Source organism: Trichoplax adhaerens, genomic scaffold (assembly GCF_000150275.1).
Source record: "Trichoplax adhaerens TRIADscaffold_1 genomic scaffold, whole genome shotgun sequence".
Lineage (NCBI taxonomy): Eukaryota > Metazoa > Placozoa > Uniplacotomia > Trichoplacea > Trichoplacidae > Trichoplax > Trichoplax adhaerens.
In genome coordinates, this window is record NW_002060943.1 from 8,677,745 (window position 1) to 8,696,860 (window position 19,116).

The 19,116-nt window shown below is 32.3% G+C and overlaps 1 protein-coding gene across 1 annotated transcript; it reads left to right on the forward strand.

Annotated features, from left to right (window-relative positions):
* Positions 1 to 7,123: 7,123 nt before the first annotated feature.
* TRIADDRAFT_52284 (uncharacterized protein) lies at positions 7,124 to 17,923 on the forward strand (the record flags this gene model as incomplete). The annotated part of the gene is made up of 6 exons (XM_002108089.1): positions 7,124 to 7,182; positions 8,629 to 8,728; positions 9,835 to 9,877; positions 12,727 to 12,827; positions 15,133 to 15,367; positions 17,772 to 17,923. The coding sequence occupies 6 exons, from the start codon at positions 7,124 to 7,126 to the stop codon at positions 17,921 to 17,923; spliced, it is 690 nt and encodes a 229-aa protein (XP_002108125.1).
* Between the last annotated feature and the right edge of the window lie 1,193 nt (positions 17,924 to 19,116).

Consider the following 19,116-nt stretch of genomic DNA (forward strand, 5'->3'; position numbering starts at 1 on the left):
CCTTCGTATATAAACTTTGATTACCTTATACAACGTAAATACTGAAGTCTTAATTGCTTAAATTATTCGTTACTCTACAACATGAGTAAGTGCGAAATACAATGGATGCTCTAGCAGCAAAATTTCAAAACATATACCAAAAAGCTGCCTAAGGAATAAATTATTGTAATTAAACCTTTCTAGCTCGAGTGTTACTGTATACTTAGATCAGTTTTAGGGCTGAGATCATTACTACGCAAACGTACATGATGTATGCTATACGCATTCGTGATTTATTTAGATATCCAAGATATTGATTTAAAGAAAAGTGGACGAAACATTTATACCAATTCTTGTCACAAACACTGTAGCTTTAACGGATTGACAAATTTTTCCAAAATAAGTTACGTAGAACTTTATTACATTACATTAAAAATTAAAAAAATCGTAAATAATAGCAGTAGCAATTACTCCTGTTTGCGACACAAGAAAACAACACAGTACTTATCATAAATTTTACTTTAATCCGCAGATCTACTTCCCTAGCCTATGGTATTGTTGCTGGAATCCTTACGAAGCACTAACTCGCTCAACACAATAAACGATATAAAGCTATCACACAACTTAGCCTTAACCTGGATCACTTTTTATAGATCACAGTCCTTCTTATACACTCTTTCGGTACTTACAAGCATATTTATTATACTACTAACATATTTCAATAACAAACATGTTATTACGATTAAATTATCAAATACGGGCATTCGAGGTAATAAACAATTTCATACGTAAATCTGTTTCGACTGTAAGAACTGTAAGCTCCTATCTTCTCGATGGATACTTGTAACATATTACTATATCATCATAATATCATAATAACTTAGATTATTACTAACAATAACAATTCCTAAAGTAGTAGCTCATACTTCTAAAAAGTTCAAAACAAAATGTAATCATAAACTACACTTCCATATCTAAGTTATTTTGATGACTGTGACAAGCAAGTATAAGCCATACGATCAGATTTATTCATTTTCACCAAGTACGCCATTTTAAAATATAAACCGAAGGGATATAGATAGTTAGATACTGCATCGCAATCACTGTCATTCCAATATAGCCGTTGAGGGATCTGACAGCGCAATATTTCCTGGATTCGATATTAAAAATTACATAATATTGCACTTTTCCATTCAAGATGAAGAGTATCGAAGCAACTTCATGGAATAGTTAGATACGTTCGATCTGTACTAGAATTGTAATTTATGATCACTATAACCGTTTTAGATTCTGTACATTCCCTGTATAATGATAGATATATAGCATTATAACGACTTATAGATAAATTACTTTAAAAGTAAATATTCATCGTTGTTATAGTGTTCCGAAGCTATAAAATTGATATCAACCACCACTTTAAAATGAGCTTTATATCTGCACATAATGTAATACTGCGACTAGCTGTCTAGCTATCGAAACTGTTTATTATTTATGACATTTTTCTTTAATAATATTTGTTCTGCCTAAACATTGATCTTTTACGTTATCTTAATTAATGGAAATAAACAAGTTATTATTTCTAGTCTCGATGCGTTTTTAATGGTATCAGTGATCGTTATTGCATTGTAAATAGATTCGTAACCATAAAGCAAATTTCATTATCAGCTCTATCATCAAAAGTTAATGTACTATTATATATTAGTTGAGTACCATACAGCAATAATATAATGAGCAGAGATGTAGCTGAATTTGCTAGAATAAGGTTGATTAAGCTTTATTATGGAGTAATTTGCCCTAACGAAGATAACAGCTTTCACGTATTGGATAGATTGAAATAAATCCGTAGGTTATATCTCTTAATTAATCAGTTCATTATCATAATTGCGATACTAGCCACCTTCAGCGCAATGTGATACCTAAATAATGATAGTAGCAAAAGAATAATTCATTTATTATATATTATAATTGCAATTGATTGTAAGAATTCATCAAATTTAATGTATTTGATTACATTATTTTTTAATTATCGCGATTTTATCTCAGAAAATATTAATTAGAGGCGTACGTCATAGTCTGCCGATGTAACTTTGGGTATTATTGCGAAACGGATAATAGACAATGATGGTCCCCGGATGATATCGCACAGATATGATTATAACCACAATTATGTATACATTTTACTCCTAAGAAGTGTTCAGAGCTGATTATTACAAGGATTATATATTTATATGTGCTTCATATCCTGGAATCTAGCTCAATCGTTAAAATAATGCCTATTTCATGGAATAAGACATTATTTAAATTCGTTTGTATGAGAACCATGATATTACTATTAAATGAGATTCAGATTAGAAAAGGTTAGGATTAAAATCCGTCATGGTTTGTAACAGATTAAATAATTTAATATGATGATATTTAACAAGAAAATTATTCATCATTTCATCAATAGTCATGATCATAAATTACAAGCCATACTAATTCTATTTGATTAATATATCGCTTACATTGAAAGAGAAATAGTAGCAGTTTCTGTACGAAGTTAATATAATATTAAAATCGATTATTAATTATAGATTTACCTGTAAGTAGTGCAAATTTTATCCTCATAATTGCTGATCAATATCGCTCATGTGTATACCTGTTCAATCATTAATGTGGAAATTTTCCATTTAATCAATCTAAATGTAGGCATGCAATGAGATAATTACTTTAAAGTCCTTAGGTAATTCCTATGCCATTACATTTTCTCATGTAGACTTTTTTAGTCAAGATATCAACTTTCTTGACGTCATTAAAATATCGAAAGGAAGGAACGCTATCAACAATTGTTGAAAGACTGTTTAAATTCTAAATTGTCTCCGTACGAAGAAAATCAATAAATATCATGAAAGCATAATAGTTAGATAAATAAAGATATAAAATTACATCAATAGGTTTAGCTACCGGTATTAAATGATATAACAATAATAATTCATCTAATGGAAGAATTAAAATAATAAGGAAATTTTAGATTATAGTAAAAAACAAAAGTATTTATCATCAAGTAGATTGTTTATTATTAACGATTAAGATTTTAAAGACAAAGGAAGCTGAGAAATATGTGACAAAATTATCGCTTCATTTCTTTCTGTTCTATATGGCGATAAATTCCTTTAACCTGGCAGCAGAATACTGTTGCCATGCAATATGTATATGCGGGTAAATATACAGAATCTATGTACAGCATTTATAAGCCTCTCTATTTCCTTCCTGATATAGTAAATTGATTCAAGCCATGCATAGTCGAAGCACCATTTTTATATAGTTCTTTTTGCTAAATATTTTTGTATAAGTTGGATTTTAACATTAACGAAGAAATATAGAGCTGTGTATTAACTTGTCATCCATATTGGATTTATATCATGGATATAAAAAGAAAATTCAGATATTATTACACTACGCTAAATTACTACTTTTGAGGATAGATTGGATAGCTTTAATGATAGATAGTAAAATTTCTGAAGAGAGTATTTAATTCAAATATATAATATGGTGTTTTATAAAATTCTTTGTATGTTAAAATTTTAAAGTTGAAATGTTGCTTACTGCCTTAGAATACCAAGGAATATTAGTTAAGTTAAGGCGGGATTATCCTAATGATAATCTGTGAAGGTTAAACCTTTTTCTTGCTATAAAATCACGTAAGATCATTTTTAAGCTGACATTTCAAGTTTTCATTTTTTTATTAAGAAAGGTAATGACGCTTGAATATTTAGTTATTATAAAAGTTTAATTATAACAGCTTCTGTACATTTTCGAAATAAAAAGCTGCTAGTGCTAGGATACGGTTGTCAAATCGAACTGCAAGAAAAATAGGTCCCTTCATATCCTTTCTGTAGTATTATAATTGGAGTTATGTCATAGTTTAAATATTATTTTTATTATCACGAAATGAAAACAAATTGTACTGTTTCATTAGTATCAGATTAAAATCACAGCAGGAAAGTACGAGACCAATAACCAGCAGCCATATGTGAACCTGATGCAATGATTACCGATACGGTACATCCATCAGTGGTATTTCTATGTAATAATTAGACGTGTTTATTTTTCACCTTACCCCTTCAATTCATTGTAGATGGTACGAAATGATCGGACTACATTATAACTTATTAAATAAAATAGTACTTACTTACATCTTTTATTGAGATTTTAATTAATGATATCAATAGCGAAAAAGGAAAAGGAAGCAACAAAAAGTAATTGTTCCGCTAGCGTACTATTCCTTTTTACTGAAATCATCCTTATAATTGTTAGCAAAAGATTTCAATTTTCTTACGTCTTTGTTTGGTAGCGCATTGACATTAAACGGAAATTTAAGTCACGTTGCAAATTTTCGAATAAAATACAATTATTATTAATATTTTACAGAAGCAAACAGTTTACAGTAATTCAAGGGTCTATTGTAGACAATTACTGTAAGAATGTACAGTATTTGTAGCATAGATATAATAGCTGTGTCAGAATGATGAAATTTGGTCTAATTAGTCATGAATAACATAATGAATCGCGATTAATAACAGTATAACGTTAACCGCTTTAAAAATGAGGTCATAAATTTGAACTTTTATGAAGATATCTATTTGACTTGTTTATATTATTATTTAAGTGTTGATTTTGAATATAAAAATTTCTCTCGAACTATAGCCGTCTACCAATCAACATGATGCTAATCTGTGTCGGCCATTATGAATAAGTAGATTCTTTCCAATCAAAAATAGTAGAGCAATATAAAAAGTATTCGATATAGAACTACGTCAACATCAATTGTTAACTGTTGACTAATTTTTTTTTACACGTATAGCCGTAGGAATTTGTTGCCATTTTAACTTGGTAAGTAAAATGTAGTGGATGATGCAGGAAGAATTTCAGGTCCATTTTATGCAATAAAAACTGGAATATTCAAGAAGAGTATTAATAATACAGTCTTGCCTCCTTCCTACTAATTATAATAGTTGCCATTGACGAAGACAAGACGTGCTATAGGCGTCTAGATGGTGTCGTGGGTGCTAAACAAAATCGCGTTGCGAAATAGCACTACTGCAACACCACAATGTGTTCAACAGGATTTGTTGTCTGCCAATTTCTAGCTACATTTCGAGTTCGTCTATGAATTTATAGCTCAAAGGGTTGATTCATATCGATGACGGACACCACAATAACGTCAACGCGATTTGTTGTCTGTCAATTTGGAGTTCAATTTGGAGTTCATGGATGAACTTGTAAGTCAAGGAATGGCTCAAATAGATGACGGTTGGAGTTCCGTTACTTTTGTTCGTTATATCAACAATGTTAGTAGCGTAGGTGATATGCTAATGACCACAAAAGAGAAAATACGTTGATATAATGGTTGATTTTGGTATTAAAATTGAATTCTTCTGATTGACGTCTACTAATTATAATCAACAGTCAAGTGGATGTTGTATTTATCTATTATATTTCAAAATCAACGGTGATTCAAAATTGAGTATTGAAAATGGAAGGAAGGAAAAAATAAAAAATTAGTCTAGCTTGCCACTAACTATAGACATCGTCTTGAAAATTTAGTTATTTTATTATTGATTTGCTGTTTGGTTACTGTTGGATACGATGATGAACAAAGGGGGAAAAAAATAATAATCATCATAATAAAAGAAAAAATAGAGATTCGTTTGAATTCACGAAATCGGTGATGTTCCTTTGCTTATTGAAATGAAATTACTTTTAATGAATGACTGATTTTCAAATTGACTGACTGTTTGAATTGAGGGATAAAATTAATTGATATTCTTATCCCATTGAGTAGATGATCAAAGTAGCGTTTCAGTATAGTGTTGATATTATGATTATTCACTTAATCATCAAGTTGATGTGGTAACAACTCGACTGATGATTGGAAAGTGTTAAACTACTTGTTTGCTACTTTAGCGTGTGCTTGCAAAAGGTAGCTCATTTCAATAGGACACTATTTGGGGTAGAATGGAGTGATTGTTCAACATTGGCAAAAGGTAAGAGAAAAAAAATACTAAAGCGATACAAGCCATGCATTATTACGGATATCCTAGTGGATTTTTCCTCACTGTAAAATGAATTTTGACACTTGTCCATGGTTGTCACTGAAATGGTCGTCTCATAGCGACCCCCTACTGTTTTCAACCGCTGCTTCATTGCACCCCTCGACGCTTTGGTCGACCATGCTTGGTCTACTCACTCTACTGTAATCAAAACTAAAAGTAAATATGGCGTGTGACGCATGCCCGTGGTTAGAATAGAAAGCCAACCTTCTAGGCAATTCCATTGAGCTTGATTGGTGGATGATTGTTGTGTCGCTCCACCTATCAACTCGCCTTATTTACTATCTTCAACTGCTATATTACGCCAAGTGTCACGTGCTATTCAAACTAGACTCTCATTAATTGGTCAATTAGATGAAGAATCAGCGTAAATAATTAACTGCCAATCATTGTTCTTGTCATTACTCTTGTCGCGTGCCTTCATAACGGCTTGCAGTTTTATAGTCTAATGCCGTAACAAAAGATTTGAAAAAAAAATTTTTTTTTAAACTAAAAGGACGTAGCTAGAATCAGTCCAAGTCTGTCCGATTCGGTTGTGATTCTTTCTGACTCAATTAATTACCCAACAGCAAGAACGCTTTTTGAACTAGAAGGTGATACATTGTAATTGAATTGTAGATTTTTTTCCCCTATCGACATTGATAGGGCCTAAACTAAGTCATCTTGCTGTAAATGAACTCCGTTGATTTTTCTTTTTAACGCTTCTCTTTTCCGAATAACGTGTACAATATTATATTTATTTATTTCGTTGGAGAATAGTTGTGAAATTGATCATCGTCACCGTTTGCTTGGAAGTAACTTATCGATTAATTCCTGATATTATGATTATTATTAATTAAATATATATATACGGTATAGAGGTGTCGAGATAGAGCTATACTTTTTTCCTGGTAATTTATACAGTATATCTATCTATCTGGTGAAAGTTCTACTGTGCTGCCGACGATAGCGTTATTTATTTATTATTATTATTGTATTTTTATATTATTGCCATCGTGTTATCTCAAAACGTCACTTGAATGGTGCGATTCAAGTTGGAAGTTGACTACAGCATGTCGCGTCAAGAGGCGTCTGCAGATTGGCTTCACTGGGATCATCATTCCACTCCTGGGTGAGTAATTTAGTCATCACAACTTATTTATACAATTTACTTGATTCGATCGACATGATTAAGACCGCACAGGCAATGACTTTACAAGGACGTTATACTCTAGTTGAAAGGTTACTTTTCCAAATCACTGATGCTTCATCAGCGTCATATTAGTGTTGCTTGATGACGATAACTGTAATCTATATGCGATTACTAGCGTAGTCTTTATGGTGGTTGAGTATGTATCTAACAAATATAATAAAAGTAAAACTTGGCAACAACTTGACCTGCGTTTTATACATTAGTTGGAAATAAAAATAAGAAGAATGTTTACTGTCTATTATCTCTTACTTTCTTTCTATTTTATTTTACGTCGTTTTTTTTTGGTGGGGGACTGAAACGATAGCTAAGATGATGAAAACTAAAATAACAAATTGACGAAATAACATCGCATCTAGATAAAGCGTCTTGCTATCGTAATACAGTACGATGTAGTGTGGGAAATATGCGTTGATGATAATTCATTCAAACACTACAAATTGATCGGATCCAGTTAGACTCTGTGTCGACGGCAATCAATTTTATAATTTGTTACTAGTTAACAAATTTGCTAACTTAATATCGTCGATTCGCGTAGATTTTACCTTCCATTTTTACGTAATCGATAACATCATGGCCAATTCCGTCTAATATTGCCATTAGAATACGCTACAGCATTTAAATGATTGCTTTGCAATCGATAACATTGTGCTCTACTGGGTGCCTTTGAAAATGAAATTGTGTACCTGTAGTGCTTGATGTGACAGTTTTGATTATTTCGTTCCAAGTCATCATACTCTTCCTTTCTATCACTTTGTTGAATAATATAATCAAACGATCGAACCACTTGTATACCGTTACCAAATCATATAGTCATTTCTGTATGATATACGTATACTAAACTTGAATTCGTACAGCTAGCGCGTCAGTGAGCTAATTCAGGAAAAATTACCCAAGTCTTTTGCTAAAACATGAAGATTTCAATTTTGTATTAGGCCAAATCAGAGCATTTAATGAATGCCGAAGAAAAGTGATACGCGAAATTCAGTAATAATAACAAACATTATGTACTGTAATGTACTGTATGTTCATATACAGTATTCTATACTGTACACTAGTGTACAGTATAGTACAACAGATAGTGGTGATCCCATGGCGGAATACTATTTCGATTGATAAACGCAAATCCAGTTTATGAGCTTGCTGCTTGATTATGAAGAGTAAATTAAATCATTAACTATTGTACTGCATAGATCATGGCGACGAGATATACTCATATTTTGTTATTATCTCGTGGTACTTTTGAATTTATGCATGAGTGCAATGATTGGTCACGATTACACTGCTATCGAATTTAAGTTGCTAATAAAGTCGCTCTAAGACATGTTATTAAAATAACATTTCTTTCCAATCGCTTTTGGTTGATAGAACTACTGATTTACTACGTTCCCGAGAGACATTCCATGATCAACATCGCATGGTTATGAATGGTGAAAAGGATTCAAGTTCCTATTTTGAAATAGGAGAGGTATGGTTAGCTGTATTTACAACAGTAATTGATAAAATTTATACCTGTCATAGCCAATCGTCACGATTACTGCTATTATAGCGTTAAGATCGTATATTGTAAAAATTCAATTATTCGTTTATTAGTAGTATACTTAACTTTGGAATATTAAAGCGAGTTTTACATCACGAAGTAGCTACAACCACTAGCACGACTAATGTTAGTCTGCGATGAAAGTTCGTATTCTATACAGTACAGTAAACCGTAAACATGTAGTGTTATGAGTGAATTCCATTGCGAACATCCGAGAAGTACAATACATCTACTATGTGCTTACGTCAAGATGGTTGCCATCAAGTGCAGATGAATAAACTATGTTGTTGTACAAATAGAAGTAAAAATTATATGATAATATTATTAATTAATTTGAATGCATTGGCATCCTTGCTTACAGTATTGAACAGGAAATTATGATTACGTTGTAACTTTATCGTAAGACTCTCCTAGCTGCAACGCCATCATTCACCTAAAAAAATAGGGAATAAAATGAATATCATTTTCGCTTCATTATGATTCAATTCATCAGAATAACAACATGATAGCACAATTACATTTTATAATAATTTGTACGCAACTGCAGGGTCCCAGTGGAAATATCAATTATTGTAGTATTAACATCCGAGATATTTATAATAATAAATATCATATTGCTAAAGACTGAGGCCGTAATTTTTTGTTGTTACAGTTAAATATTATTCTATTTATTATAATCTTATCCAATGCCCATGCACATTTTCACGCGTGTTTACGACGATATTTTACTTATTTCGCTAATTAACCTACTGTAGACTCGGCGTACAGGGTGTTAAGATTTAGAAATCACTACTAATTTATTTCCGCCTATGCATTCAAAGTAGGAATGATCAACGTATAAGATTGTTACTTTAGTTTATCGCCTTGCAGTTTCTTGTTATGACATTCAAAAATTTTTTGCAAATACAGTTGTTGGACCGTATATAATGTAAATTTATTGATTTAATTTGGAATTATTGCAATTTCTTGATCTGTGTGTAAGTGAAATCTTAACTATCGTCGCCCATAACAAAATCGTATTATATCATTTATAGATGTTTCCTGAATCATCTAATAACGTCAGTAATCAGAAAACAGGTAAGCAAGTGGATATGAAATATTCGATGTACAAATAGCTATTGATTTTGTATGTATCGTCAAGTCTTTGCTATAAATTACTATAGTGTTGTAATAGGTGAAATAAGACTTGAAAGAAATTGTAATTCGTGTTTTAACGGTTTTCCTTACTATACCCCACGCTTTTTGAAGTTGTATTGACTACCGCCTGACATTGCATTATGACGTTACTAAACCCTAGTCTATATACTGTACAAGTTAGATACAGTATATTTTCTTCACGTATAGCGACGGTATGCAGTCCTATGGGTACAGGACTTTATGTACTGTACTCATCATTATTGTACGATCAGTTCGGAGTTGCCTGTATCTTAACCTTCAATCCTTCACCCGAATTGATTTGATGTCTAGCACCACTATGTACATACTGAAAAGTGTAGGGAATCTTCAAAACTAGAAATCGTCAGACCGTCCTACACTACCCTACAAGTACTGTACTATCTACAGTATGTATCAATAGCTCTAAAATTCCCCTTATGTGCTTTCTATGTACGAACGGGACACACTGGTTGTGAAATTCTCTTTTTGGCGTTCGATACGTCCACTGAGTGCCTAAATAACAGTAAATTCAATTTCATTGCGTGAAATAGTCGTCAGTGAATGTATTCAAATGGCCAATACACAACCTATATTAGAGTCAGACAAGATTGGAAAGTATGTCTGGTTCAAGTTTTTAAGTTTTTAAACTCTAAATCGGCAATTATAATAATTTATAAGAGCATTAACATTTTTTCTTGTATTATTCTATATTGTGCCAATGTATTGTGATCTGCCGTCATTCTTTGCCGTCTTTTACTTTGTATGCCGTGATTGTACTATATTGAATATTTGTGTAGCAAGCTCGCCTACTGTTTAGTCTTGTTGAGAGGATAGACTTCGCACAGGTGTTTTTTTGTTTGTTTGAATAAGGAACTATTGTTGGAAGAAATGCTTTTTGTTCGTGGAAAAAAGTGCACTATCATTTAGTGCCACTCTACGTTCTATTAAGTCAAGTCAATAACCCAGGGACACTAAATTTATTAGACGGCAAACTGAACTAGTCGACGACTAGGTGTAGGTCTAGATCTATTAAGTCAAGTCAATAACCCAGGGACACTACATTTATTTATTAGACGGCAAACTGGACTAGTCGATGACTAGGTGTAGGTCTAGATCTATTAAGTCAAGTCAATAACCCAGGGACACTACTGTACACTGTACAGTACATTTATTAGACTGCAAACTGGACTAGTTGACGACTAGGTGTACTGTACAGTACAGTAAAGTACTGTAGGTCTAGGTCTAATCCTGTGCTGTACAGTACATTGTACAAGATTATTACAGTACATACTCTACGACCTACAGTACAGTACTGTATATTTTACAGTACAGTATTGTACAGTACAGTACGTTGTACTGTACAGTGTACAGTATCTTTGCATACGTACTGTACGGAAGTGGATTGATCCTGCATAATGAAAGTCAGCCTATTGATAATAGTTGATGGCCCACAGAGTGCCCATGTTTACTTTTAAAAAATCCATGGACGTATGTATTAGAATCTTAACAAGGAAGAAATCAATTCAGTCGGAGTAGCAATTGAAGTTGCTCTGTTTCACCTTGAACTAATGTCCATTTTTATCGGTTCGATATAGAATCTGTTTTATGCGGCTAATTTACTGATCATGTCGCCACTATCGTATCAGTATGATTAAAAAAAAAAATGGAGGAATCAATACGTATACCGTTAGTATTTTGATATTAATAAGCCTATGTGCGACACTACTTTTCACGATACCAGATTAATAAGTTTGTCATGATTGTCTTTCTCTCAATAAATCTACTGTAATATCCTTCAACTACTCTGATGTTTTAATAATAATAATACTGTAATTATATAATCAATCAATGTGATAAAACCGCTATAACTAGAGTTGGTGGTATTCATTCTGCTGTACATACGTGGCAGTATTGATGTATTTTGAGATTGACGTTGAATTGAGTTATGTTTATGAGCGAAAATAAAGTACCAGTTAACAGGTATACAGCCATCATCTTGATGCTAATCATGGTTGCTTGATAGTTCTCTACATATTCATATGGTGGTTCATTAGTCCAAGGTCAATAGCAGCTTCAACCGATGTCATATTCGACTTTCATAACTGGAATAGCCTACGCTTATGATACTCCTACGCAATAGAGTCGTCTAAAAAGGTTTTACACTTAGAGATCGTGTAAAAGCACCTTTATTATTATTTATAAATTAAAATAATATTATTAGGCTGGGGTTAGTAGCGCTGCTTTATATCTTTTAGCCTATATGAGTTTCACCATTTTTTTTATCATCCCTCAGCGGTATTTGACCTGATCCTTTTAAGAATGGTTTATTATAATGACACAAAGTTACGAGTAGATCTTGCGATATTGGTCACTGAGATTGTTTCAATGCTTGGCTTTAGTTCTGTAAGCTCAACTATAAAATGCAGTCCAACCATGATTTATACATAGTAACATTTTGTTTTTCCTCATCATTTGACCTTAACTATAGTAGTCTTTTTTATAAGATAAAATATCAAGTATTTATCCAGCTAAGGTTGCAAGATCATCACAGTATTGACATGAATTACTAGATGTACCTAAGTGGTATTGCTATCCTTTAGAATTAGTTTTATCCTTGATAGCAGCATTTATCTGCTCCTTGATTCGTATGTGTAGAATTACATATTGCTTGTCTATATTAATGTTGCTTATCGGTTCTCCCTTTACTTGGAGGCTGCATCACTTATTCGCGTTAATTTTTTTCTTTTTGGGCCAATAATACCTAATACTAGGTGAAGGTTCGCGTGAAATATGGCGCCATAACAATCAAGTAACCGTAGCGACAGCAGTACCGACAACATCAACTGCCATGAACGTTTTATATGACGGCAGGGTAATGACTGTATTTGATATATTTATTAATCGTAAAATGACGTAAATAACGTTTTAGATTTATGGCAATTAGTTCAGGTATACTCGTAGATTACATGTTATGCAACGGAAACTCACCATTGCAAATCCGTATCGGAGTTTGTGTCTTTTCAATTTGAACAGAACTGATGACTGACTATATGATGTAATATCTAATACAAATGGAAATATAACGGTATTTGTTAATGATTGCAATTCTATTTGTAACATTCAAAATAGCCGTGCCAATAGTGCTTGGTGTCCGTGATGATCGACAGCTAATTATAATTAGACTAAATTACTGATTTGCCACTTTATAATTTCATAATTACCATTATGCCATTGCAAATTTCAGTTATAATTATAATTGTCATAAAACGCAGATTAGACTAATTCTAAATCCCTTTGACCTACGCATAGCTTCATAAGATATAAATTTGTGCAATACTTTTTATAATTCATCAAATCACAGATATATCTATTTTACGAGATAAAACCTCATTTTCTTAGAGTTGATTTTAATTTTTAACATTAATCCAATACTAGCTTGGATTGATTACATTACTCATCATTTGCCAGTCTGTTGTCTCGTCGCTAATTTTTTAAGTTATCTACTTGAAAAGTTCATGACAGTCTGGTATTTTTGTTTTATCCTTGCCATTCTTATCCTTTCTCACATATAAACCATAAACAAGTAACCCCCTTGTTGTTTAAATTCTCACGTTGATGTTACTTACTTTATACTTCTTTCATCAATACGAATGTCTTTCATTTCCAATCAGCGAAAGTGAAAACAATAACAATTGCCCGAAGCAATCATTTTCTTGTTTTATAGTCATTGTTTTTGACTCTCAACTAATTTTTTGTACTATCTGATCTGATCAATTGTATTTTACTCGCCATCACTTAGTGAAAATAGCTTTGATAGTGCCGCAGTGATCTATGTATATATACAGTATATATAGATATGTATATGATAGCGATGTCGGGAGCCAGTGAGTCGTTATCGATAAGAATGCAAAATAATTTCAACTATGTCAGCCATTCCTTCTATTTTTGAATAGCTCAGATGTTCCGTAGTTGTGGTATTTTGTATATATCAGACGATAGTCAGCATTGAATTAGATTGTATACTGCACAATCGGTACGATGCTGCACTCCATCACTTAACTGTTACAGCTAATGTTGGTGTTCAAATAGCATTATAATAATCCGATAGTAAAGTTGGAATCACCATATGAGATGGAGTGACATCGTTATATTATAATAATATAGTGCCTTTGTATTGTATTTAAGCCCTCTCATGCTTCGAATGACGTACTTTACCTATATCATATTACGATTTATACATCATAATACATGATATTTCGTAGCTTTGCTTCTTACTAATAAATACGACTGAAGAATGATCATTATTACGATTCAGACCGTCATAATTTTAAACGTCCTATAACTTTTACTGCTATATGTACCTTACTTGCTTATTATTATCAATACCACTATGACATGATAAAAATTTACGGGTTAAATGCAAAATGTTACTTATAGAGGTCTTGGTATGGTAACTGATAGTGAATATTTAAATTGTTTTACGCGTTTTAATGCTGTTACTATAGTTGAAGGAGAATTGTCCATCTATAATTTATAATCAATAGAAGCAACAGTTTACCCTTTTCTTTTTCACTGTCTATGCTAATGAGATAAACTAAAATGAGCTTTGAGCTAGAGAAGGCAAAAGTTTCTTGTAGCCATACTGTGCTTGTTAGCTATACCGTTAGATCTCAGTGAAGTAACCCACATTGGTCGTCAATTTAATGCAAGTATATGGCTTACAGATTATAGACGATAACTGGAAACAAAGAAGCTATGTTGTATCATAGAAGTTTAACATGAGTTAACATCGCACAAATTCGTTGTTAATGTGCATTGATAACATCCAGTTAATAGCGTTTTTTACTAGTAACAAACCGAAATTTTTTAACTCTTGGAAGAAGAAATGGATCACAAAAAATCGATTGTATGGCATCGAATTATATATAATTATACATAATTTTTCTTTGACTTATTTTAATTCGCGTATACAATTTGAAAGTAATGAAATTGTGTATGCAGATGTGTATAGAATAGTACAAGTATATTATTACATACGAGATTGGGAAAACCATTACACTATTAGCGATGCTGTTATTGATTAATGTGATCGATGTAGTTAAGAGTGCATTAAATACCTCGCTTATAACTGCGCTCTGCGTATGCCGAAGTTTACAACTGCTTACGTCTTCTTTTAGGGTTATCCTCATGATTTATCTACGACCGGCCACCGTTCACACCCTCCACCGCCACCGCCACCAGCACCACCAGTTACACAGGCGTCACAGCAATCAAATGATTTTAATAATAATGGAAGAGATGTAGTAGTAGGAGTTGATTCAATGGAAGAACATTCAATGCATGATCTATCAACAAATTATCATGATGGTTACATCGCCAATACTACAGCAGCCGTAAACATTGATCCAATGGGTAAGTAAGAACATTCTGATACTGTAACACGGTATATTAATATAAGAAATTAGTAAAATTTTGTTTACAAGTTATACTAGAATTTAATGGAAGTGGAATATTTATTTTGTTCGATGCCTACAATTTAAAATTGATTTAATTTCTAGTATATGAAATTATTACTTTACGAGATATGATCAGAACACAATCTTTCATTCGAGAAATTTTTTTTTACGCTAATTATTTTAAAACCTAACATATAATCAAATCTCGGAAAAGGAATCATAAAATGAATATTGCAAGCCTATTCTATTTTCTCAAGCTATGACTGCTATGTAAATTTGAACGACATACAATCATGATTGACACTTATCTATGCATATGAAATCATCGGGATATAACATTACAACTATTTTACCACATAATTCATAGTATTCCTTTGGTTTCATCATCCAATGCATAATCGACGTTATTAGGGATCACAGCTAGTAACGTTCTATACTATATTACTATAAGAATGCGATAGATTCTAAAATGGTCAATTACTATGCTTGCTTTGCCTAGGATAATGCAATTATGAATTTGTACTGTTCATCGTCATTTAACCATACATTATTATTATCGTGATCAATTTCAGTTTATAACTCTAGACAAAGTCGTCTTTATATCTGGTGAAGATTGCACTCTACAATATATTCTTTGGTAAAGAACTTTGATTATATTGCTACTGTCAGTCATCACTATAATTTCACGTTTATTCATAATTTGAAAATTTAAATCGAGTTATTTCCTGAGGGAATCTGATTATTTATTTACAATGCAGGCAAAGATGATGTCATCAATATATCTTATTGAAATTTTATAGCATAAAAGCCGTTATATTCGTCTGCTGCAGCTTTTCCTTCTACTAATTGATTTAAACACTGGTTTAATGGCAGAAACTATTAGCAGATGACGTAATTCCCTACAGATCGAATTATGAGACGTAGAAAATTACTATATTTTTTCATACATGCGATTGAAACTTACCAGTTGTTTAATTCTGTGAGAAGTATTGTATCAAAGAGACCTGAACTGACAGTATTTCCTTAGTAAATTTCTATCCTCTTATTGTAGTTATATAGTAATACTTTATAACAATGTGGCCGGTACATCGTAATCAATATTCACGTTATAACTTTCGTCGCTACCGATACAAGATTGATTTCAGTTGTCGAAATTTAAATGAATTTTTGCCAAATACTGGCTGGGAAATATGATTTTTTACTGGTCATGCGACCTTTACTATTTAAGGGTAATGAGTATGATAGTATAAATTTTAGTAATATTATGTATCGATAGTTCCTAATTACTATGCCAATAACAACGTTATTATCATGTATTCTTTCGAACGTTAAGTCCTTGTAACTGAGCACAAGTTGTGATTCCATGCCTGAAATATAGCAAGTATTGAACAATTTTATGATGGGTGTATTTTCGTTAAGTGATTACGTCAATGACTATTAAATTTTCATAAAAAAATGTTGCTACGAGAGATCGATAGCGACAGTAATGCGCGTACGTTTTATTCCCTACTTCATAATAGAGCTGAATTAAACATTAATTATTTTAGAGCTTAGCTTGCTGAAGCAAATGCGTACGATAATTGTGGTAGCAAATATCGATGACTGCATTATTTGAAATAACATATGGTAATTAGAGCAACAGTGTAAGCACAACGCCATGAGTTTTTAGCTGCTTACTGTCATATTCGTCTAATTAAAAATCTAGGCACAAGTTTTATGGTTATTTTGTGAGTGACAAATTTACCATTAAATTATGAATTGCAGAGCTATCAAGCTAGTCGCAAAGTAAATACGAAGGTAGAGGTAATTATATTTCAAAATCTGGTCAGAATAGGAAGCAATGTCAGCTTTTTTACGATTCAGGTGATCGTACCTGAAAGGTAGTGAAGTTCTACTAGTTAAAATGGCATTGGTTTGCATTGATGAAGTTCCATTGAAATTCGGGATTTTTATAATTGTTTAATTATATATATATATATATATATATATATACATATATATATACTTAATTATTCGATAAAATGGATCATAGTTTTCTACTAGCAGATGTCCCATGAGATTTAGAAAAACATTTTAATTGTGTTCATTTGCGTAATAATTTAGTAATTTGATACATTTAGCAAAGAAATCAATCAGAGGACTGATAGATTACGAGATCATTTCGGACATGATGATGTCCCTTGGGATTTATTTGTGTAACTATTCATTGGTAACTTACTTTATTCAATAATATATTGATTAGTGTGGAAGTCCAAAGATCATAGTTTCACATTAAGTACCGTAGTTTCCCTGAAACTAAGAAAGATTTAATTTAATTTATGTCTATTCACTTAATAGATATAGCAAATTACTATATTTAGGAGACGAGTTAAACAGAAGCTCACAGGCTAAAGCATGGACCACTAGAAGCATATTTCTAGTAATCCATGACCTCAGGTTCTTACCAGAAAAGGTCTCTTGGGAGTTAGAGAAAGAAAGGCTTCGATTGCTTATGTATATGAACTTACATTAAAGCATAATAGTTATATTAAATTAACAGTGGAATTGATTGCAAACTTATTGGGTCATATTGTTGCTTTAATTTAAGTCCCTTGGGACTGCAAAGGATTTGAACCACGCTTGTTACGTAATTACTGAGTAAGATACTATATTTGGCAATGGGCTAGAGTTACTTGAATGTAGTATGCACCAGCTGAAGTCCCTCGGGATTAGGAAGGATTTTAATCACAAATATTTTATTTATTCATAGTTTGTTGCATGTACAATGAAGTTGATCAAAGACTTGTTAGATTGCACTATTGTAACGGCCTATGTCCCTTGGGAACAAAAACATTTACAGTTAATTGTGCCTGTGTACGTAACATTTAAGTAGTTTATTATATGCCTATTCATGGTAAATCGATCAGAGAACTAGTTGATTATAGCTTGTACTGCCTAATGTCCCTTGGGACTCAGAATAATTTAATTGTAATTGCATATCTATTGCGTTAGTAGCGTATTGTCTATTTAACCTGAGAGTTAATGTCTGACCAGATAGGCTATACTGTCGTGCTAGTTAGTGTCCCTGAGGACTGGGAGATTTTCTTCACGCTCATATATATGTTTTGGCTTGATACTGTATATTTCGACATTTCTTGAAAAGCTTAAGGAGTTATAATTGGTACTGTCAAATGTTCCTTAGGACTCAAACTAATTATAGTAGTTACTCCTGTGTATTCGTTTAATAGCTTACCAATCTATCATACTGCATGTCTTAACGATAAAATTGATCAAGATTTAATAAACTATACTCTTGTACTAGCTTATGTCCCCTGGAAGAAAGAAGATGCAATTACAATTATTTACGTAATAGTTTACTACTTACTATTAGAAACAGTGGATTGGATAACGAAATGATAGGTTATGTAGTTTTACTGTAGCTAGTATCCCTTGGGATTAAGACTGATTTAGTCATATCTATCTGTTTAATAGATTAATCGGTGAGCAGATGAGTGACTGACTCATTGCCACAACTACCCTTGCGACACAGGAAAACAACACAGTACTTATAATAAAACTTTACGTTAATTCGCAGAACTACTTCCCTAGCCTACGGTATAGTAACTGGAATCGTTGCGAAGTACTAACTCGCTTAACTCAATATACAATATAAAACTATCACGCAACTTAGCCTTAACCTAGATCACTTTTTATTGATCACAGTCC